This window comes from Anabrus simplex, chromosome 7 (assembly GCF_040414725.1).
Source record: "Anabrus simplex isolate iqAnaSimp1 chromosome 7, ASM4041472v1, whole genome shotgun sequence".
In the NCBI taxonomy this organism is placed as follows: Eukaryota; Metazoa; Arthropoda; class Insecta; order Orthoptera; family Tettigoniidae; genus Anabrus; species Anabrus simplex.
The window spans coordinates 174,236,299-174,260,253 of NC_090271.1; the positions used below are offsets into that span (position 1 = coordinate 174,236,299).

Here is a 23,955-nt window from a genome sequence, read left to right on the forward strand (position 1 = left end):
GCTTTCACAACAAAATTATTTTCAAGCAAGAAGTTATAAATGACATGAAATTCAATGCCGAGAATTTAGAAAATAGTCCTCTGTTAACACTTGAAAGACGGAGGGGTCATTTTTTACCCTTTTGAATTCAACACTCTGCTATTGCCACAATTTATCTTACATTTTGTTCAGACTGTGTGACTTTTCATCACTTAGGCTTTATTTGCTGTCGTTAAAATCTGGATGCCCCTGCCCTAACAGCTTGGCCCCCATAATTCAATTAACTTAGAAGGACAGAAGGGTCACTTTTGACCCTATTAGATTTTACAAGAACTCGCATCATATTTTCATAACTTTGCTTCTAATTTGTTTCTTATGCATGATGCAGACCGTTTGCTTCTTCCCCCACTCCACTCCATCTGCTATCTTACCTATTTACCCACTCCCCACTCCACCAACTTGAGTCAAGGTAATAAAACCCACCAGTCGCAGTAAGGAGCTTGTGAAACTTATAATTATAAACAGTTTGTTTTGTTTGTTTTATGAATTACTCCTCAAATATGGAGCACAGGAAGTATTTGAGACTGGGCGATATAATAGTTTCTCTCCAGGAAACAAGTGAAGATGATTCTGGGGATGAGTCAGGTCCAGCACCACATGCAATATGAAATATTGTTGATGGGTGCATCACAAGTGCATACAGACTCATGGATGAATTTATCCTCAAACACATACATAAATGTACGGAAACACAGGCTGAAAGGCAGCTGTAATGTAAGAACTGGTCTGTGACTATGGATGAACTTGATGAGTTTCTAGGTATAATGTATGGTCGTGGGACAAGTTGTGTGAGAACCCTGGATTTCAAATCATTCTGGTCCAAAAAGTGGGGATCTGAATTTTGTAAGAATGCTATGTCCCGAGAATGTTTTATAGAAATATTGAGATTCTTGAGATTGAATATCAGATCCTCAAGGTAAGAGAGACTTAAAACTGGTAAGTTTGCCCTGGTATCAGAAGTATGGGAAAGGTTTATTTCAAATTGTCAGGTCTGCTATAAACCTGGAGCTTGGATTACAGTTGATGAGCAACTGTTCTCCAGCAAAACTCACTGTCGCTTTTTGCTGTTTATGGCATCCAAGCCTGACAAATATGGGCCAAAATTCTGGATGGGCATGGATAAAGAATCAAAATATCTTTAATGTATTTCCTTATCTAGGAAGGGATGAACAACACCCTAAAAATGTGTGTTTGGGCGACTCATAAACAAGGATAGGAATGTCGCTTGCAACATCACTGCAGTTAGCTGAAAAGCTGAAATCCCAGGGAACCAGCCTTCTTGGTGCAATAAATCGGGCAAGAAGGGGGGATCTGCTAGAGGTGAAAACTTCCGGAGCACAAGTTCTAAAAAGGAACAATATAACTTTAGAGTATTTATCAAGGCAAGGTCAATAACAATGTACTTTTGCTCAGTTCACTTCATCCAGACGTCCAGGTGGGAACGGACAGAAAGAAGAAACCCTACACCGAAACATGTTACAATGGAACTAAGTACGGATTCGACATTGTGGACCAAATGACCAGATAATTGGCAAATTGATGTTTTTGGGGTGTACAGACCTGGAAAATGTGGCACTGACTGATTGGGAATTATTTGGTAAGATAAACAACTATGTTGGAAACAATATTGAAAGGAACATGATTGTAGTGGATGATCAAATTTACCAAATGTCAATTGTGAAGGTAATGCAAATGACAGGAAGCTTGACCAACATATGGTAAATAGTTAATCTGGGAAGAAGAGCTGAACCAGGATGTGATGGAACCAATGGGACAGAACAATATTCTGGACATGATGCTGATAAAACTAGATGAGCTCTAAAGAGAAAATAAAGTAATTGATGGTATAAGTGATCACAAAGCTGTTTTCATTGTAGTTAAAAATAAATATGGTAGAAAATAAGGTTGTAAAATTAGGAAGTGCAATGGCCAAACATGGTTTTGGTAATTGCAAAGCCAATGGTCTGCTACTTCTCGGCCTGTGTGCAGAACATGAGTTGTTCATCACTAACACTCACTTTCGCCTACCTAACCGTTACAAGACCACATGGATGCACCCACGATCTAAGCACTGGCACATCCTCGACTACGTCATTAACAGACAGTGTGACAAGAAAGACGTTCTCGTTACTAAGACTGCAAGGAGAATTGATTTTCGTTGGACAGATCACAAACGTCTCGTCTGTCAACTGAGAATATCCTTCCATCGGAAACCAACTGTGCATCACCCAAGCAAGCCCAAACACAAGTTTGCCAGATAAATCCACATTGTCAGACTTCTAAAATGCGATCATGAAGCAATTTGCAAGCAATTCAGTATGCACAAATGACGTGGAGCAAGAATGGTCAACACTCCAAAGGGCTATCATTGAGTCAGCTGAGGAAATCATCAGCTACGAGAAGACAGAGGCAAGACTGGTTCGAGGACAACAATGAAGAAATTCTGAGCTTTATCAGTGCCAAAAGGAGAAGCCCACCTATCCCTTCTTCAAGAACCATCACCCAGTGTGAAGAAAGCTGTGTTTCAAGATCTGAAACAGAAATGTCAGACTCAAATAAGAGAAATGAAAAACAACTTGTGGCAGGAGAAGGCTCTAGACCTCCAAAGACTAGCTGATGCCAGAGACCTGCAGAACTTCTATGCAGGAATTAAAGAGATCTACAATCCATCTCGCTCTTCAATTGGAAATCTGAAAACAGTTGATGGTGCTAACACCCTTACCAATGGTAGAGACATCCTGGAGCGCTGGAAGGAACACTTCTCCATTCTATTAAACCGAAGTTAAACTGCTGCCGATGACTTTCTAAGGCATGTGCCACAACTTCCCCTCAACCATAGATGGCGATGCCGCCAACTTATCAGAAATTCTGTGTGGCACCTGATAAGCTGAAACCTAGGAAAGCACCTGGACCAGACAACATCCCCATGAAACTAATTCAAGGTGGAGGCTTACCCCCTAAAAACGAGGCTCTTCACCGTCATCCTCTCAATTTGCGAAACCCAAAAAGTACCCGGTGATCTCAAAAATGCCAACATCATCACTATTTTCTAGAAAGGCGACTGTAGTATATGTGTGACAACTTATTATAATCTATTAGTTTCATGGCCATATTGATGTTTGATATACACAATTATAAAGATGGGAACCTTCCACCTAATCAATACTTTATTTTGTCTCATTAACATACAGGGCCGGTTTCGACCTTCGTTGAGGTCATCCTCAGCTGGTCTTATAGTCTAATACTGACATAACATATAATTATAAAACATCATTAAATCTAGTAAAGAATGTCATATAATATGGATAGTAGTGTTATAATGTTAATATGTTGGTGTTTTCCTCATGGATTGAAACAATCAAGGTTGACATGCTCTGCATTTGCGACTTAAAGCATCACTATTCTACTTATAAATAACATATACTTTGTTAAAATACAATGTTCACAAACTTTGAAATGTTCATACTGTTCTTGCGTTCCACATTAAAACTTTTGATCTATATTGATAAAACGCTGTAAATACACATGAGAGTTTATACAAATGTTCTTGTATGTTCATCAGTGTGAGTTGTTGGTCTTGAAACGTGCATTCTTCAGGTTTTTTTTTTTGCTACTTAATTGCATTAATATATCATACCGTGTTATCCAATATTAACACGTTCAGTACCTGCTTCTGAGCGGGACACTTGAATGCCTGGACCAGCCATTTTCATGCCCGGCCCTCTGGACGTGCATCACTTAATACAATTTACAATTACTCCTAAACTATAAATGTTAGAATAATGATACTTTGTGCTTACTTCTTGTGAATATTTAGGGTGTGATATCCGGTGTTACAGGTTTCAAAATACGTCTAATTTTATACAGCTTATCTGTATTTTCGGCATAATGATTACCGTCACCGAAGTGAAGAAAAAGAATATGAAGGAAGCGTATTCGGAACATTGTTTTAGAAAAATATCGGAGTATGAATAACAGGGTCTTCGGTCCAGTACATTTTTATATCAGGATTTTGGACTAATCGGTATCCACGATTGGATGATCGAATTCTTTGGGAAAGGCCGGGGCGCCACACCTATCACTTGACTCGCGTATAGATTGGTCTGTTCACACACATACTGATAAAATTCGTCATTCATGAAAATACTCACGTACCTCAAAATATCCTGCTTATTTTCTATTTGAACTTTTATACCTGAATTCTCTGTAAATGGTGGAATGGGTGGACGATAACTAGGATGATATGTATCAGGCACTTCACTTTTCTCTATAAGCCTATCGGATTCGGGAATCGGAATTTCCTCGTCACTCTCACTTTCACTATCTGAGTCTATTTCAGGAATACGTTCATCACCAGAATAATCATTGTGAGCAATATCTAAAAATTAATCTTCCTTATAAAACTTCGTATTATAAGCCATTATACTACACTCAGTAAGAATGACACGCACTGCATTGGAATCTCAAGTACCGACGTGACGCGCGAGGAAGTTCTGAGATTTTCCCGTTAAAACTGCTGAGATGAACATGAGCCCACTCAACGCGAGGGTTATCTCAACAAGGTCTACCAACTTCCTGCTACAAGCAGTAACGCTGACTAAGGTGTACGAATGCATAGATGACGAATATAAACAGCATTGCTTCGCGCGGAACATTAAACGTCTTACGCCGTCCACGGCCCGCAGTATAAGAGCAAGCGTGAACGTCTTACGCCGTCCACGGTCCGCAATGAGTTAACATAAGTATAAAGTTACAGTGTGTTTCACCATTATGGATTACAATTTATATACAGGTAAGAATAAATTATAATATTAATTGTAGGGATTATTGAAAATTGTAAGACTGGGGTATTTTATATCAGGTGATTATTTACATTTTCTGTGTTGGTTTATATTTTCAGTGTGTGAAGTTTGGAATTAGTTGGTTTTAATATGGCTTCAGGATTGTTTGATTGTCGTGGAAAAAACTGAAGTAAAATGTAAAAATTTTAACACATACTGTAGTACACGCGCCAGATCGGCGTGGGATGTTTCCGGTTTCATAATATTGCATCATTTTCAACGTTTCTGGGTGCTACTCGATGTTTATCAGATTTTATTCCTGGGCCCCTATTGGTCATTATAAAATTTATTGTGATTGGTAGGTGAAGGAAAAAGAACGGACGCTCATTGGTTGTTTTACGATTTCCTAATTTCCGGAGAGAAGCGCTTCGCTAGAGCCTAGCTCTTCTGAGGCGTCTTCGAATGGTGACCACTGAAGGGAGAAGTTGCCTTTTGCAGGTAACAGGTCTTCTTGGCCCCTCCAACAGGTAAGCACTTAGTTGTTTTTCATCTTTCTGGTTATCTTCAAATGTAGTGTTCCGTTTAATTTCTTTTGCTGGAGCTTACCCGTTTTTTCTTTCAATCGCCAAAATTTCAGTAAAATGACTTAGCCTACCGGCAAGTCATATCAGAGTTATGTTAAGAGACAGTTCCCATTTCTTTTGTTGATTTTGTAAATTAGATACTCAACGCCTTTCGATGTAATCACAATATGTAAATTTCACCTTTGGGCTGTCTCGTTTATCCCGCCTCATCTTGGAGTATTCACTTTTAGGACGGGCACCCTGCACCAAGATTATCTTTTTAAACATATTTTCTTTCTTACGTGTATCCTTATGATTGTATTATGTCATTCCGCGTCATCTTAGAGTATTCACATTTAGGACAGGCACCCTTTCTCAGAAGTGTTTTTGAGGGGGCTGCCTCCTAAAGGTGCCCTGCACTAGAATACAGTATATATTTTATAGGTTGTTTTCCTTTCTTACACGTACATATTTATGACTGTATAATGTTACGTTCCTTTTTCTTTCCATGAGTATTGTATGATTTAAATGTTTTGCCATGAACAGTGGAATGTAGGAATGTAGTGTGAGATGTTCAGACCTAGAGGTTTAAATAACCTAAATTTTTCCCTCGGGGTAAATTGTAATCATTTTAAACAACCATTTTCGATTTTTAAAGGTATTTTGTTTGATTATTTGCGCTCTAATTTGAATATAAATTGTTAAGTAAACTTATGAATTTAAAATCACTATTAATTTTGCTTCTTCAGCATTGCCAATACCTTTCACCGCCTGGATATGGTTCCCAGCCGCTTCCCAATTATCCTTTCTTAATCGTCATGTAGGTTAACCTGTTGTAATTATTTCCTGTGCTTAAAGTGCTTACAGTTTTAATCTTGTACATATTATCATGCCTCTTGGCGTTAATTTGTGTTGGTGTGTAATTATGTGGTTACGCAATGGTAGCAAATATTATTATAATTGTATCATGAGTACGCTCCCTCGCCGTTCATTTCCATTTTCAGTTTCATTTATGTGCCCAGATCGATCTGTGTGTGTGTATTTTATATTTATGTATGTATAATTTTTCCCTCGTTCCTTAATAAAATGTATTTCGTCCCTTCCCCCGTTATGACCCCAGGGAAAAGGGAAATTATTTCCGTCCTGGTGGATTTTTCCATCTTAATGTTGGCAAGCCTTCCCCCGATCTTCACACCTGTCTCGTCGCTAGTAGAGAGTTGTTCAGATCGCTCGGCACAAACAGCCTGTCTGGTCGAGAAGCAGCGGCTCTCTGCTCATTCCATCTGCGGGTGTGGAGGAAGGGAGAATGCTTGTTAACCTTCTTCGGGCTGAGAAAGAGAGTTACTTAAACCTCGGGAATGTAATGTATTGGTTATGCTGCTAGGAGAGGCGACGGGCCTCATTGATTGGAAAGAGTAAGCTTTCTGAAGGAAATGTAAATGAATGAGACTTGTTTTTAATGTAATTGATCATATTGTGTTTTATGGACATTGCTTACGAGGCAGGGCCTCACTTTTCTAGTATGATCAGAATCGTTGGTTGGGCAGTTAGTATAATTTTGCCCTTATTGAAGTTGAATTTGTATGTGGCCTAAGGCCCCGTAAGTTGTTGAATATTTGAGAATTGGGTTGTGACATACTCCTCTCATGTTAAGAAAAGAATAGTGGAGATTTTGTATTATGTAAGGGCAGGTCCCCCCCTCCATTGAAACTAAGTTTATTCTTGTTGGAATGCTTTGCAGTAACAAATATTTAGCATAGCAGATCGCTTCGGTTTTCGCTGACTTCACTACCGCCCCCTTATTTAATGTGACTGGTAAATGGCTCTGATCTTAAACCCCGCACCTTCCTTAATTCCACTTCCGCTGCCAATTCTTGGTGCAATAATAATTATTCTTTTAACTTGTAGCCGTTAATACACCGGAACGGTTACATTAATTTACAGATGTTTACATTAACAGAACTGATATAAATGTGTATGTACATGACATAACCCCACACACAATACGATCATTCAACTACGTAAATAATAATAACACTAATACTTTCATGACATAACCTCACACACAATATGATCATTCAACTACGTAAATAATAACAATACTAATACTAAATAGATGTACACTTCATACCTATACATACAAGTGATTATAATAATAATAATCGTAAAATAATAATCATCATCATCGGTTTGCCCTTCCAGTGAGCCGGGTAGGGTGTTTGAAAACGAGCGTCTTCCAAAGTTGCCTATTCAAAAACATTTCGTTGTCAAAGACAGATTCCCAATTCCATCCTCTTCTCTCCACGTCTTCCCTCAGTTGGTCCATCCATCTTCTTCTTGGTCTTCCAGCTGGTCTTCTACCTGTTATTCTCTTTTCCAAATAAGCACAACGAAATGTTTTTGAATAGGTAACCTTGTGTTATGCATTCATTTAACATGCCCAAACCACTTAAGTCTAGATGACCTAAGTCTTTCCTCCATCGATTCATTTAGACCTAGGTTAGATCGGATCTCATAATTTTTCACATGATCAAGTCGGGTCTTATGGAGGGCAGTTCTAAGAAATTTCATTTCACAGGCTTGAAAGCTACTACAATCCTTTGATGTTAGTGTGCAAGTTTCCAGAGAATAAGTAAGGATGGGAATGAAATATGACTTGTATAGGGTCATTTTTGTTCTTTGTGGGACCTTCTCATCCCATAGTAGGTGTAACGATACTGTAAAAGTTAGAGCCTTTGGTTACTCTGTTTGTTTTTTCTATCTCAGCTCTGTTATTACTAGCGATTACGCTTCCTAAATAACTGAATTGGTGTACTACTTCAACTTGGTGGTGCTGTACTTTTATGCTGCATTCTGTATTATGTCTGCTGATTTTCAATGCTACTGTTTTTGATGGGTTCAATTTCATTCCATAATCATCAAACTTCTTACACCATGCATTCAGATTATTTTGCACTCCCTCCTCTGTTTCATCCCATATTGCCACATCGTCTGCAAACACCAGAGCCTGAAGATCTTTATTACCTTTTCCTTCTAGTTCTTTTAAAATGGTATCCATAACTGCTATGAATAGAAGAGGTGATAAGGCACTTCCGTGCTGTACTCCTTTGGTTGTATTGAACCATTCAGAGTGACCATCTCCAATTCTGACAGAGCTTTTACAATAAGTATATAGCATTTGGATCTTCCTAATAAGGTGCTCCAGTACACCAAGTTACTAAGACTTTCCCAAATAGTTGATCTAGGAACATTAACATACGCCTTTTCAAGGTCCATAAACACAATAATTAGGTCTTTTCCTCTTTCCCAGTGTTTCTTTGCCTACATCCTCAAAGCAAATATCAGATCTGTTGTGCTTCTTCCAGTCCTAAAGCCATGTTGTTCCTCTTCTAAGATAGGCTCTAGAATTTCCCTTACTCTGGCTTCAATGATCTCCATAATTTTAAGGCCGTGTGATAAGAGGGTAATGCCTCTGTAATTTTCACTTTTCCTTCTACCACCTTTCTTAAAGGTAGGAATTATCACCCCTTTTGTCCAATCTTCAGGTATTTCGTTATCCTTCAATATTGTTCTGAGAACTCTATACAGCCACTGTATTCCTGCCAGACTAGCAGCTTTAATCATGTCAGCTGTAATTTCATCAGCTCCTGCTGACTTACCACTTCTCATCCTATCGAGAGCTTGCTCTACTTCTGTCCATGTATTTGAGATATCTTCCTCCATTGTTTTCTGTCCTACATCCTCAACAGAGATCTCTTTAGGGCCATTTAGGAGCTTGTCAAAATACTGCCCCATTGTATCCATGATATCTTTCATATTGCGAACTATATTCCTATCTGCTGTCTCTAGAGCTGTAATTGCCTCTTTATCTGATCTTTTACTTTTTACTATTCCATATATCATTTTCATATTCCCTTTACTGTCTTCTTCCAGTTTAGATGTAAATTCTTTCCAACTTTTCTCTTTTTCTTCCCGTAAAATTCTCTTTAATTCCAACTTTCTGTATCTATATTCCTTTGCCATCTCTTCCAATTTATTGTTGTCAATTTGGTCGCTGTTGATTCTTCTGTCAGACTTAGCCACATCAAGAAGTTTTTTGGCTTTATTCCTTTTCATTATGGCTTCTTTCACTTTATCATTCCACCAAGATGTTCTTTTCTCTCTCACTCTTCTGCTTGTTCCTCCACATATTTTATCTGCACTACCAACCAGACTTGCCTTAAATCATTCCTTTCTTCATTACCTTTCTTTGTGTCTGTTATTGGTATTTTATCTCTAATTTCCTCTTGAAACTGCTGTTTGACTTCCACATCTTTCAATTTCCAGTCTTTAATTCATGCTTTTTCTTCTTGTTTACTTTAATAATAGGTTTGATGACTTAGGTCTGCAATGAGGAGTCTATGGACACTATCAAGGCTTTCACTGGGTATCACTTTTACATCATGCACCTTTTCTCCACTTGACCTATCTGTGATGGTAAGGTCTATCACTGATCTATATTGACCATCCCAGCTGTATCTCGTTATCTTGTGGCTATCCCATTTCTGAAACCATGAGTTCTTCACCAGAAGTTGGTTTCGTGTACATATGGACCAATAATGCCTTCATAACCTTCATAACCTTCATAACCCCAATTATCATTATGTTCTCATCAATGTCGTCCTCTAGTTTTTCTAGGAAGATTGCTTTTTGGTCATTGCTACAACCCTGTTGGGTAGCATAAACTTGGATTACAGTTTGAGTTTCTCCATTTAGGCATATTTTAGCTTTGATTAATCTCTCAATGATGAAGGAGACATTATTACACTATCAATGTCTTTATGGAGTATAAAACCAACTCCATTCCTCACCACTGCAAGATTACCACTCCAGTATAATTCATATCCATCCTCTAACATTCTTGTGTTGCAACCTTTCCATTTCGTTTCACTTAGCCCTAGGATGTGAACATGTCTACGGTTCATTAAATCCGTGATTTCATTGCATTTTCCTGTTAGAGTCATAACGTTTAAGGTTCCAATCCGAAGCTTGTTTCTATGATCGGTTCTTCTCGTGCATCTTGAATGAACATCGGATATGACGTCATTAGTTCCAAGAGTACTTGAAGTATTGTCGGCATTCAGAATACGTTCCTTTCCGAGGCTAGTTTTTGTTTTGAAAGCAACTGCACTGTACTCCTGTACTGACTTGCTAGGCCTAACATACTAGAGGATTTTCTTTCAGGGTGGTCTCCCTTAGCCTTTGGCAGTCCCCTGCCTCACTGCAAGGCAGCAGCTGATGAATTTATGTGTTATTTCCCACACAAAGGTCTCATCTTATCCAACCTTCTAAGGGAAATCTCCTCTGCTCGCAGCTATCGGTTTTCCCTTAGTTTGCTTGGTTTGGTATCGGCCGCCAGACCCTCGGCCAGACAGTCGCAGGTAGTACCGTCTACTGTCGCATACGATAGCAGAATATATTCTGACCTGACATCATCGTAAAATAATAATAATAATAATAATAATAATAATAATAATAATAATAATAATAATAATAATAATAATAATGAAAACCTACAACCTGTTTTCCAGTCAATGACCGGGTCGGGGATGTAATGAATGATGCAGATATAGGCTATTGGTATAATGGGGTCGCCACTCCAAGAGTGATTTTAAATGAGTGATAGATGCTATGAAATCAGAATGGAAAGAGTGGCTGGAATGAAAGATGACAGGGAAAACAGGAGTACCCGGAGAAAAACCTGTCCTGCCTCTGCTTTGTCCAGCACAAATCTCACATGGAGTAACCGGGATTTGAACCACGGCATCCAGAGGTGAGAGGCCGACGCGCTGCAGTCTGAGCCACGGAGGCTCCCAATAATAATAATAATAATAATAATAATAATAATAATAATAATAATAATAATAATAATAATAATAATAATAATAATAATAATAATAATAATAATAATAATAATAATAACAACGATTGTAAAGTCATAATAACCATAATAATTCAAGCTCGATATCTGCATTAGTTACTCATGGGTGAGAGAACATTGTTTTCAAGTTATACCTATTATCGCACTTGTGTTATGCCTAAGAAAAAGGAATGTGCCAGAAGGACTGGTGAGCAATGTTCAGAAGCTGTATGATAACTGTACCAGCTGAGTGTGATTGGGTGACGGACATTCATCCTGCTTCAAGACTGAAAGTGGAGTCCAGCAAGGCAGTGCACTATCCCCATTATTGTTTTTTTTTTATTTTTTTTTTTTTAATTTTAATTATTTGCTTTACGTCGCACCGATACAGATGTGTCTTATGGCGACGATGGGATAGGAAAGGTCTAGGAATTGGAAGGAAGCGGCCGCGGCCTTAATTAAGGTACAGCCCCGGCATTTGCCTGGTGTGAAAATGGGAAACCACGGAAAACCATCTTCAGGGCTGCCGACAGTGGGGCTCGAACCCACTATCTCCCGATTACTGGATACTGGCCGCACTTAAGCGATTGCAGCTATCGAGCTCGGTCCATTATTATTTATCACCATCATGGATGACATAATGAAGAACATCAATAAAACCTCTGGTGAACTAAATGCAATGACCTTCGCTGATGATGTTACGATCTGGGGAGAAATTGAGGAACAAGTACAGTCAAGACTCAATGAATGGTAGGTTAAGTTCCAGGAGTTCTATCTCAAGATAAGCGAACTCAAACGGTAGTGATGGCAATAAACAGAGAGACGACCAGCGAACATCATACTAGGAAACCATCCACTAGAAAGTATGGAAAGCTTTACATACCTTGTCAGTGTAATATCTCGAGATACACTACCCACAAAGGAGGAGGCAAATAGAATCCTGAAGAGCTCTCACTTTTACCAGCAAGTACAAACACTCCTCAGGGATACCAATGTATCAACAAAATCAAAGCTGGTGATGTTCATCAGTACTTCATACCAATCTTAACCTATGGTACTGAAACCAGTAAGAAAGACTCATCGAGGTTGCAGGCATCTGAGATGAAGTTCCTTAGGTCCACAATTCACAATTCAAAAACCAAACTGGACAAGTTAAGGAATGATGTGTTTAGGAAGGAAGTTGGGATTTATTTCATCGTTAGATCGGGTCAGCATGTCCAGACTGAGGTGGTTTGGGCATGTAATGAGGATGGAGCCAACAAAGACAGCGTATGTTAACTTGGGGAGACATGTGGCAGGGAAACAAATGGTGAGAAGACCAAGAACCCATTGCATGGACATCGTAAAGAAGGACATTGAAGATCGGGATAAAACACTGGAGGACGTCATTAACAACAGAACTTATCTCAATAAGACAGAATGGAAGAGGCTCGCCAACAGCACCCGGGAAACGGGAACTGTAAAATTATGATGATGAATCACGTAGTGGGACCAAGAGACAGTTTCTAAATTCACTCAATCACTACTGATCTGCATTTAGGGCAGTCGCCCAGGTGACAGATTCCCTATCTGTTGTTTTCCTAGCCTTTTCTTAAATGATTGCAAAGAAAATGGAAATTTATTGAACATCTCTTTTGGTAAGTTATTCCAATCCTTAACTCCCCTTCCTATAAAAAAATATTTGCCCCAATTTATTCTCTTGAATTCCTACTTTATCTTCATATTGTGATTTTTCCTACTTACTGGAACCATACTCTAGTTGGGGTCTTACCAGAGACTTATAAGCCCTCTCCTTTACATCCTTACTACAACCTCTAAATACCCCAAAACCATGTGCAGAGATCTGTACCCTTTATTTACAATCATATTTATGTGATTACCCCAATGAAGATCTTTCCTTATATTAATACCTAGGTATTTACAATTTATATTAATACCTAGGTATTAACAATGATCCCCAAAGGAAGACCAACAACAAGAACAAGAATTAGTCATAACATCAGTCTTAATTTCATTTTTTTTTTTTTAAGAGCGTATACTATTGACAATTACATGTTACAAATTTCATATTTGGTCCATATTGAAATGTACATCAATTTAAGATATTACTAAAATTTATTAGGATCAACCTATTCAATACAATAGAATTTACAAAATTAGGACTTACACCCTACTAAATAAAAATTTGAAGGGACATGTTTCGCCCTTTATCAGTATACAAGTTAACAAAGATCTATACAGCAACATTCAATTATGAACTCTTTATAACTCCTTCAACAAGATTACGGAGACCGCGAACCCACTACGTAAATAACGAGACTAATGGATTAGTTGGATCCAACTTTATAATCTACATAGCGCCATACTACAGTTAAACATCACGACTTTTCAACAAGAAAATTCCAATGTCATCTCAAGCGGCTACTAAGTTCCATTAACCTTCTTTTCAACACGTAAATCAAGTTGCTTCCAGCCGAATTTCACTCGAACTTTGATACGGAAACTTTAGCCATAGACCTTCTTGTTATTATGTGGTTAAGGCCTAGTTTGTCTAATTTATAAAATCATTTTTTTAAATCACTAGTGTAATATAACCAACTTCAAATACTTTTTCTTCACAAACATTTTAAATGAAGTTTTAATTGTAAATTATTATTTAAGAACTCATAACAATTTCTCACATTGTATAATTCCACTCTAATCTTATATTCTCATTTAAATTTTTTACCATGACAATCAGGACCCTGATTTTTATCTTTAAGTATGAGTGTAAAAAGGCTGATGATGCCCTTTTAAAGGGCGAAACATGTCCCTTCAAATTTTAATTTAATAGGATGCAAGTCCTAATTTTGTAAATTCTATTGTATTGAATAGGTTGACCCTAATAAATTTTAGTAATATCTTAAAAATTTACTATTGACAAGGCGTAATCTTATTAAACTCCTGATTTTCAGCGTAATAAGGTTAATATTGAGAAAGTGTCATTGTGGTGCACTGTTAGAGGAATGTTGGAGCAGTTGTTGTCATTGTTTAGTGGTTGATGTTGATCTGTGTTGTGCAGCTGTCTTGCTAAGTGATAAGTGTTTAGTAGTTCAGTGTGAGAAGCAGTCACGTGAGTTGACTGTGCAAGTTATCAACCTTGTCTGGAATCAAGCCAAGTGAACAGCAGTCGTGTGTTGTGATAGTCAACATATGAGTACCTGCATCCAGCTACACAGGGATCTGATGGGTGGCATGGAGGGTGGTGCAGGTGAAATGAAGGAAGATCTGTCAATCAAGATTATTGAGGAATAACCCATTCCAGAAAAACTGCTGAGAGAGAGAGAGAGAGAGAATGTGTGTGCGCATGCATATCCTAGATTGAATTAGTCCAATAAAACAGTGTTTTATCCTCAACAATATGTTACCATATTTACACGAATCTAATGTGCACTCTTTTCAGCCACATTTAGTCTCCAAAACTGGGGTGTGCTTCAGAACCGATGACACAGTAGATTCGGATGTAAACTCTGAAATTATACTAGACTTTCCTCCCCCGCACGCTTAGCTCTATTCAGGTTACCTTGATGCCTGTCAATCCTCGCTTTCGCTTTGCACACTTATGTATTTTATTTTACTACAAGTACCAATACTTCTGTAGGTGTTGTTGATAGTAAAAGCTTCATTATGACCTGTGAATATGAATTAAACAAGAAGTGGAAGACAAGGGGAGACAAACAGCAGTTTCAAATGGAGTAAGCTTCAAACAAAAGGTACCATCCTACAGAAAAAGAAAAAAAAGAAAAATAGGCAGGCTACATAGGAATTTGGTGTAGCAGGTAAGAACACAAAAGGATGATATTTGTTTCTAAAGGGACGCGAAGGAAGTTCCCACGGTAAAAAAATAAAAGGGAGACATCCTGAGATAGACAAAGAGGCTTTGAAATTCATACAGGAAAGGAGAATGTCAAAATCGTAATATAACTCCATAATAATGTTAATGTAATAATATTGTAATACTCAGAAGTCCATAATGAACTGATTACTGAATGCAGTAAAATTACATTTTGCAGCTGTGTATTACAGTACAAACTATTTTTAAACACTTGAGCATCTTAAAATTCAGGTGTGTGGTAGATTTGATGGTGCATTAGATTCGAGTAAATATGGCATAATATTAGATTTTGAATTTTAGAGAATGTTCTTAAAAGATACAAAGCAATGTCAAATAAGTTACAAGCAAAGAACAAGACTATAACTCTTTAAAGGAGACTGTCAACCAGTGAGGGATTCAGTTGTTTGTCTTCTGATATCAATATAACAGGCTCAACATCAAGGGAGGCTGGCAGAATATACTTTTACTTAAAATAACTCCACACCATGAGCATCTGACACTGTTGTTTCTTTCGATAACAAAATGTAACAGAATCTTGCGAGAAAATTAGTCCATGCTCTTTTGCTTTTATGTACACAGGAAGAAGCCATACAGAGATAATGGCATTAATTTTGGAATTTTCTCCTAAATAAATCTAAATTTCTTGAGTAAAAGCAGAAACTTGTGAATGGAGGTTGTTACGGGCTCCCAAAATTACGCTATTATGTTCATTTGTCGTCTTACCTTCTGCCTACTTCGTCGCCTTGCTGCTATGAACATTTCTACTGGCATCACTGTCCTCCGTCTCCTCACTTGCCTCGTCTGCGACTGCCTGCTGTTCCTGCTGCCTGCTCTGCACTTGATTACGTCACCTGCTTCCAGCATGTTCTCGGCCTCGCTTCGCTACGGTATATAAACTCGCCGCATCCATCGAATTACCAGTCAAGCATTCTCTGTTAATGTAAGCGGCGGGAGCAGGCATCTCTTCGCACGGCTGGCCCGTGGTGATTTTTAAATTATAATTTCCTTCTACGTGACTTCACTTCATCGCTGTGCAGGGTAAGCAGACTTACAATCATGTTATTCTGATTTCTTGAAGTAAATTTGGCTTCTTACGCCTTAACCTACATTATCTTTTCGAACTCTGGCCCATGCTGGGTACTTCATACAGTTTGGGATAGACTTTTTCTACCCTTCAGTGTTTGTGATACTTGTGCAAGGACTTGTGCTTGGACGAACATCTTTCTCTGTCACTAACTTTCTGTTCGTCCTGTGTGCAAGTGATTTCAAAGAAACAGAGACAGCAGCCTGATATTTCCCTCCTTTCATCCTTGCCATTCACGACAACACTTTTCCCATTCCCAGTCCTGTTTTCTTTTCCTTTTTTTTTTTTTAATTCATGTGCTTTGATTAGTAAAAAGTGGCCTATACTTATTCCGAACAATAGGTATTTGGTGTGCGATTCGTAGTACCTTTTTTTTTCTCTTTAAACGTTTAGGATTACTGCTAGTTCCTTTCTTTAACTGTGATAATATCTATTTTGTGTCGAAACTACTTATTATTCCAGGAGTGTATTCTTCAAGTATCAAATGTTGGTCTAGTCACGGTGATTTTTCACTTATGTTTTGTAAAAACAAAACTAATTTTGTAACTTCATTTTTACTATTCTCAGTATTACTTGGCCGTATAACGTTTTCTCTTTGGTCATGTTATCAATACATCTTGTGGTTTGAACCCTGTGGTTTGAGGTGTTTTTACTTCCCTTCTTTTCCTATTAACTTGTACCTACCACGGTATACCTCCTGGGCACAGGACCAGATTATTCCTGCGCGAACTCTGCTGAAGTCTTGTTGTTTGTTTTGATCATATGCTTCGTTCTATTTCCTTCGTCGCTTGGTGCTCGAGCTCCCGAACATCACATGTGTGACTTGGCTGGTGTTCTCTATAAGGCGTGACCTTGGCCTCAAGGGCTCTTGATGTCTGAGCTCATACTGATTTATGATTTAGGCGTTTTGATTACCTATGCATTCACAGACACATAAAGGTAAAAACTAAATTCCAAAAACTTACGTGGTAACAAGGTCAATTTGGAAAAAGACTCTACCAGACTTAAACCTTTCGAATGCCAAATACAATCCAATGAAATATTTTTTTTAAATGGTTCAAATTCAACAGATACGTTCTAACAATGTCATTGGTTATCATAACATTTCAACATTAACATAGTAATTCTGTCATGATCAACAAGGAGGTGCAGACTATTTATAATTAACTGCATGGATTGTTTTGTAAGTCATGGAATTACATAGAAGCAATATCGATGGAAAAAATAATCAAGCAATAGTTCTACTGGCAAACAATGTGAGGGGTAATTGAACAAAAATATACATAATGCATACATACTACACTAATATGAAAAGGTATAAATACTTTTAAAAACTTAACTTTCAAAATTTTCACCGTTTTAAAAGTTTTTTTAAAATGTTGAAAAATATTCATTTATTTCTAAAATATTGCTTTCATTATAAAATAAAAACAACATGTAATAACACTCATATTTCTTCAAATGTACTGTAAATCAAGGTAAAATATCTTGGAAGCAATTCATGTACAAAGCAATCTACATGACTGGCTGGCACTCAAAAGTTTAACTGTAAGTGCCTCACAGTTCTTAAGATGTTGATGTTTCCCCAGTTTCTCGCAAGTCATAAAATAAGAAGGTTTCTATGTAGGGAAAAAGGTATAAATTCAAAGAACACTTACCTTGCTTTTTAATATGAGACATGTTCCCATGTGCAACAATAATATTGTCACATACAGGTTCTAGAAGTAAAGCAAGATCTTCTACTTCAGCAGATGAATGACAAACCACCACAGTCTTATACAAGCCCATCTGATTCTTGAGAATGTCTGTAAAATAAATCATGATAAATTTATTATATACATAAATCAACTTAATGCACATTCTAAAGCTGGGAAGCAGAAATGAACTTGTTGGAAGCTGAGGAGTAGATGTAAAAGAACTGGGACTATTGAGAAAAGAACTAATCTATTTGAAGATGGCAGTGTATGAAGATGTTTTATTTTTATTTTTTTCTCTTTGCACACTGAACTTTCATTGTATTTATCTTATTTTGTGTTCTTTCAACATTCCCATTTTTCTATATATGACTCGATCTGCATTTCTTTGTTCTTTTTCCAGTATTTATACTGCCCTGTTAGGTTCCTTTTCCCCCTTTTGTGTTTGCCCTTATGTTCCTAGTATTTTACCACATGTATTTATCTTTATCTTTTCCTGTGCTTAAGCAGCTTTCATCTTATCCTATACATTTGCCATATTAAGACTGGAGATATGTCAAGATTGCCTCTTAATGAGTGTGAAGCCTGCCTTTCTGATGAAGCTGGAAAACAGAATAGAGCTTATCAGGTTTTGGATGTTGAAAAACTGGGATTGATGGGTAGAGAGTCAATCTATTTGAAGACAACAGTTTAAGAGGATGTGAAGATTGTCATAGTTCTTTTGTGCTTTCTTTCTATGCCTCCTTCTTCCCGTACTGGCCTGTCATTTTGTTTGTTATCTTTGATTACATACACTATAAAGAGTACAGCGAATAAAAAGGAACGATTAATTTAAATCTTAACACATTTACATAACCATCCGAAGTCTACCTATTTAATATGATGTAATAAACACTATACCTATAGTCTGTCTCACCATGTTTGAGAGTCGGAGTATGCTATGCCAAGAGAGGGTTTGTTTTAGTAACGCGCTCCCTGTATGAACATATGCACAAAAATGAGTGTTACTCAACTTGCATAGTTCAGAAGAAATGTAACAAGCCTAACATTTGATGCTCTTGCTTATTATTAGCAATATAATTTGAGCATTCCCCATTCTTCCCACGTGTATATATAAATATGTTACATCTCCCAGACACAGGGAGAAGAGCAACTTCATGGGAGAGTTTGTGGGAAAGGATGACCCGTTTCGCAAATATTGTACCTTGACCCCAGCAGCTCAGTGATTACTGATACAAAGCATGTGTCCTGTTAGCTTCTTTGCTTGTTCTAAGTTTACTGTGAATAAAATAATACACAATGTTTATCATTACTGTTTAATTAGTTGGTTTAACACTCTCCCACCCACAGAGTAGTAATGCGTAGCGCAAAACTTGAGGGTCTCCCACCCACAGCGTAGTAAAGCGTACTTGTACTTCTAGTCACATTTATGAGCCATCTATTGGCAGATAGACAAATATAACTTACTAGCATGTGTACTTCCTAGAGACCAAAGATATTATTTATCTTCTTTAAAAACCTTAGCAGGCATATTAGAACATGAAATACAGAAGGCAGTGACATACTGTAAACAAACCTGGCAGCGTATTCGCATGAAAATGTTTTATGAGATAACATTGAACGTCTGGTGTACGATAACGACAATTCTGACTGTGAAACTGTTCGTAGTGGCTTAAGTACACTCAGTGAAGTGGAAAGTGAAAGTCGTGAAGACTAGGATCAGTAAGGCTGCTGAAGAAATGTTAGGAAGAAACGAAGAAATGTTAGGAAAAAAGAAAAGATCATCTAAGAATCAATGGATAACTCAGGAGATAATAGACCCAGAGATGCCAACTATTACGATTCAATAGTAATAACTACGAATTACCCATCATAAATACGCCTTTACGAATCACACGCCATAAATTACGATTTTTTGTTGATTTTTAAATCTAAGTGTATGAAGTGATCAAAAGGATACCAAAAAAAAAATGCCATTACAGCTTGAATTCTCAGAATATTATTTTCGGATTTCTCAGTAATAATTTGTACACCTTTCTTGTCCCATGTTTAAGAATATTTCGAGTTTTAACGCGCCGAGTGCAGTGTGTGCTTCCAGTACTGGAAAAATAGGCACCTGTGAAGTGGTATATCTTGCAGAGTTGTCGTCTTTGTTCGTCACATGATTAGATTTCCATGCAAGTTTGTGAGTTCTTTTGTCTTTGTTTTGGTGGCAAAGTGGTGACAAACTCAGTTTCATTGTGAATACTGTGTGCGTGACTGTTGAAGAAGTATTTATTGCGATTTTTTTGCTAGTGGCTTTATGTCGCACAGACACAGGTCTTATGGCGACAATGGGATGTAAGCACTTGGCTTTTTCATTTTTCTGGTAGTAATCTTCAAGGGTAGTGTTCAATTTCTCTTTAACGCCGGAGCTTACCTGCTTTTCTCTCAGTCACCAAATTTAACTTAAAATAACTTAACACTTGCGGCGAGTCACATCATGTTTGTTAAGAGGTAGTTCCCCTTTTCCTTTTGTTTTCTTAAATTGTGTTAAAATATAAAATGTTCAATTCCTGTTTTGGTTGTAAATGTAAATCGTAAATTTTCCCCCTCAGGGCTGCCTCTCATAGATCCGCTTCATCTTAGGATATTCCCATTTAGAATGAGCACTTTTTTTTAGAAGTGTTTCTGATAAGGCTGCCTCCTAAAAGGGCTTTGTTCTAAGATAATTCTTTAAATGATGAGTTTTCCCTTCTTTCCTGGTGTGTGTATATTCTTTCTTGAAATGTAAGTAACTTAATATTTGCGCCGTGAAATTTTCATGTTCAGTGTGATGTTCCTTCTTGAAATAATGTAAATTAACTTCATAGAAGTTTGTACATCCAGGGTATTTATTATTATTATTATTATTATTATTATTATTATTATTATTATTATTATTATTATTATTATTATTATTATTTTGTGAGTCAGTAGTGTAATGTTATTTTGGCCACATCTGCAGATTCTGTAAATTTCTACAATCAGTGTAATCTCTCATCAATGTTATTATTATTTTGCAATTTCCTAGTGTAATATTATTTTGGTAACCTTAGCAAATTATGTTATTTTCATCAATAATATTAATTAAGTAAATTGTACTTTAAATTGAATCACCATTGATTTCGCTTCATCAGCTCTGCCAATACCCTTTCACCGCCTGGGTATGGTATCACCGCTTTCCACTAGCCTTTCCTTAGCTGTCATGTTGCTCAACCTGATCGTTACTGTTTGCTGTTCTCTTGTTCAAAACGTGCGTTTGTTTTCAATATTTTTGATTGTGTCTAAACATTTTTAGTCTGCCTTAATTATTATTATTATTATTATTATCATCTTGTTCATTTGTGTTTGAGTGTAACGAAAGAGGTTACAGAAATCATAAAGCGATTTCTTGTGCAGGAAAATACGTGTGAAGACGTTACCATGACTAGTGATGCCAGTAATAAACCAAAAATAGTTCAACAATTTAGGAAGGAATACTCGAAAGAATGGCCCTGTTTACTTTACATACATACATACATACATACATACATACATACATACATACATACATACATACATACATACATACATATCCCACGTCGTTCCATCTTAAGCAATGGGTCGGCGAACGAGGCTTCTCCACCAGATGCGGTCTCTGAACTTATCTCCTTCTTCGATGCGTTCCAACGTATGTCCTCGCTGTTGAATGCCAATCTTCACCATGTCCTTGTACCTGAGTCTTGGTCGTCCTCTTGGTCTTTTGTCTTCAAGTTTTAGATAATTTTTTTCGGCAATCTGTTATCTAAATGGAAATTCTAATTTCCCATGGAGAGAATTAGATATTTTTCCACCAATAGAGCATATCAAAAATCTGATCAAAAATTAGATGTTGGCTTTTCAGGCGTTTGCTCTATTAACCAGGTTTTGTTGAGTTGGTAGTTAACATGCCTCTGGTGCAGTTTTCTTACGTTTCACGATAGGCAGTTGTTCAAAATGGTGGTTTATTGATGTGTAATGTGTAAATAATTGTAAATAAGAAGTGTATGCAAGTGACAGCATTTTGTGTGCGTCTTTATGAATACATCATGATTTACATCGTAATACAGCCTGTTGATCTAGTCAGGGAACTGAGTTTTTCAGCCTATTCAATTGTCAATGTTATTTTTGTTGAAAATGAATTGATCTTTTATATTCACTACTGTAACTTTAATTCAAGGATTAACAAAGTGCTCAGTAGAGCTAGGAATTTTAGGTACTGCACCTTAATTCTTTTTTGTTATGAAAATACCCAAATTAGCTTGTTGTGCAAAGAAAATATAAAATGAACACCCCTAACCGTATGTTGGTTATACTTTTTTTACACTTTTATCAATGCAAGCACCTTTCTTAATGTCAGCATCCTTTCTCACTTGTTTAATACTTTTTGGCTCCAATGCCGCATTTTTTTTCCTAAAGAAATTAAACAAGAAAAACCGAAAGTTTAATCTATAAAGTTTGGTTCTATGTAGCTCCCCAATTCGCCACTAGCATCATAGGCTCTCTACACTTCAGTAAGGAGCATTAGTACGAATCTGATAATTGTTGAACTACAGTGGAACATTCATATCTTGAATCACCTCGGGAGCTAAATTTTATTTCGAGTTATCAAAATTTCAAGATATAGAGAATACCTTTTTTGAGCATGAATAGCACATAATTGATGATACGTATCCACGGGCTTATAGTGAATACATTACTTTTAACAGTATTTGAAATTATACAAACTCTATTTTACAGCAACACTTTAATTACAATGCTTATTATAGCAACTTTATACAAGACAGGATATAGCACATACAGTAGTGAAACAAGAAACATACCTCGGGTCACACATTTGGAAAAAATATGTTACTCTCTTCTGTTTGTTACTGTTAACCTTTCCTCCCTCCATGCTGAAATTTCTCATCAATACCACGCAACCGAGATTTGTAAATGGAGCTTGTCATCAGCAACTTCGGGGGTTGCTTTTGTACGTGACCAGTAATTAATTCACATCTGAGAAACAGCGAGGCTTTCCTGATTTTCTGATCATTAGAAGTTTTAGTTTTTCGGTTCCCTTCATATTAGCTCCAAACATCACACTAAACCCTTCTCTACTTGTTAGTTTTTCCTCACAAACCACAAATGCAGTACTGCACAGTTAATTTTGTACAAAATTAGAGTTATAGAGTATTTTTTGCTTCAAGGGAGGAAATGTTTTCTTTGAGAAATCGAGAAATTCATGTAACCCAATTTTGAGTAATAGAGAAATAAATACACGTGAAGAATAGGGCAAGCAGCCGGGAAATTGAAGTTACTTCGAGATACTGAAAATTCGAGTAATGGAGGTTAGAGATATCGAGGCACAACTGTATTCACTTGCCGCCCTCTGTTAACTACTTATCTGCCGGCCTTGTTAGTATTACATGGGTGACTATGTGCGCTGTCTACCATTTTTCCTATGTTACCTGTATTAGTATCAGTATCAGCTATGCTGGAACAGAAAATGAATACCGAGAAAATATGCGATAGTGCTAAACAGTTTAGTGCAGATGGTATTCAAAGTGACGGGTCTGTTCTGAGGTGCAATGTTTGATATATAGATATAACAATTGACTAAAAAAAAAACCAATGTAATCACGTTATGCAGCATATAACTAGCAAAAAACATGTGAAGAATCAGAAACTACAATGTAGTAAGGATGCAGTGTGACAACGATTCATTGGCGAGGCAATGGCTTCTTCAAATTCAAGATTTAAAACAAAATCTGAAACAGCTAAGAAATTTGCGGTGTGTGGTATTCGTCTTTCCAAGCTTAACAGCCCCTTGATGAAAATGTACTTGCAGAAATATACTGGGAAGTCTGTTCCAGGCGAAAGCACCTTATGAAATCGTACCTCAGCCTCTGCATGAAGAGAAATGACAACAGCAGACTAGTAATAGATGAAAATCCAGTATATCTCCTACCTGATGAAACCAGTGCCAGGCAAAACAGATAA

At 37.2% G+C, this 23,955-nt stretch overlaps 1 protein-coding gene across 4 annotated transcripts in view; it reads right to left on the reverse strand.

Moving 5' to 3' along the window:
• The window catches only part of LOC136877431 (putative ATP-dependent RNA helicase TDRD12), an 821,384-nt gene that overhangs the window by 414,836 nt on the left and 382,593 nt on the right, over nt 1-23,955 (reverse strand). For all 4 annotated transcript variants that reach the window (XM_067151463.2, XM_067151464.2, XM_067151462.2 and 1 more), the window contains one exon: nt 17,899-18,045. In XM_067151463.2, coding sequence (XP_067007564.2) covers nt 17,899-18,045 — 147 coding nt within the window. The remainder of the gene's footprint in view (nt 1-17,898; nt 18,046-23,955) is intronic.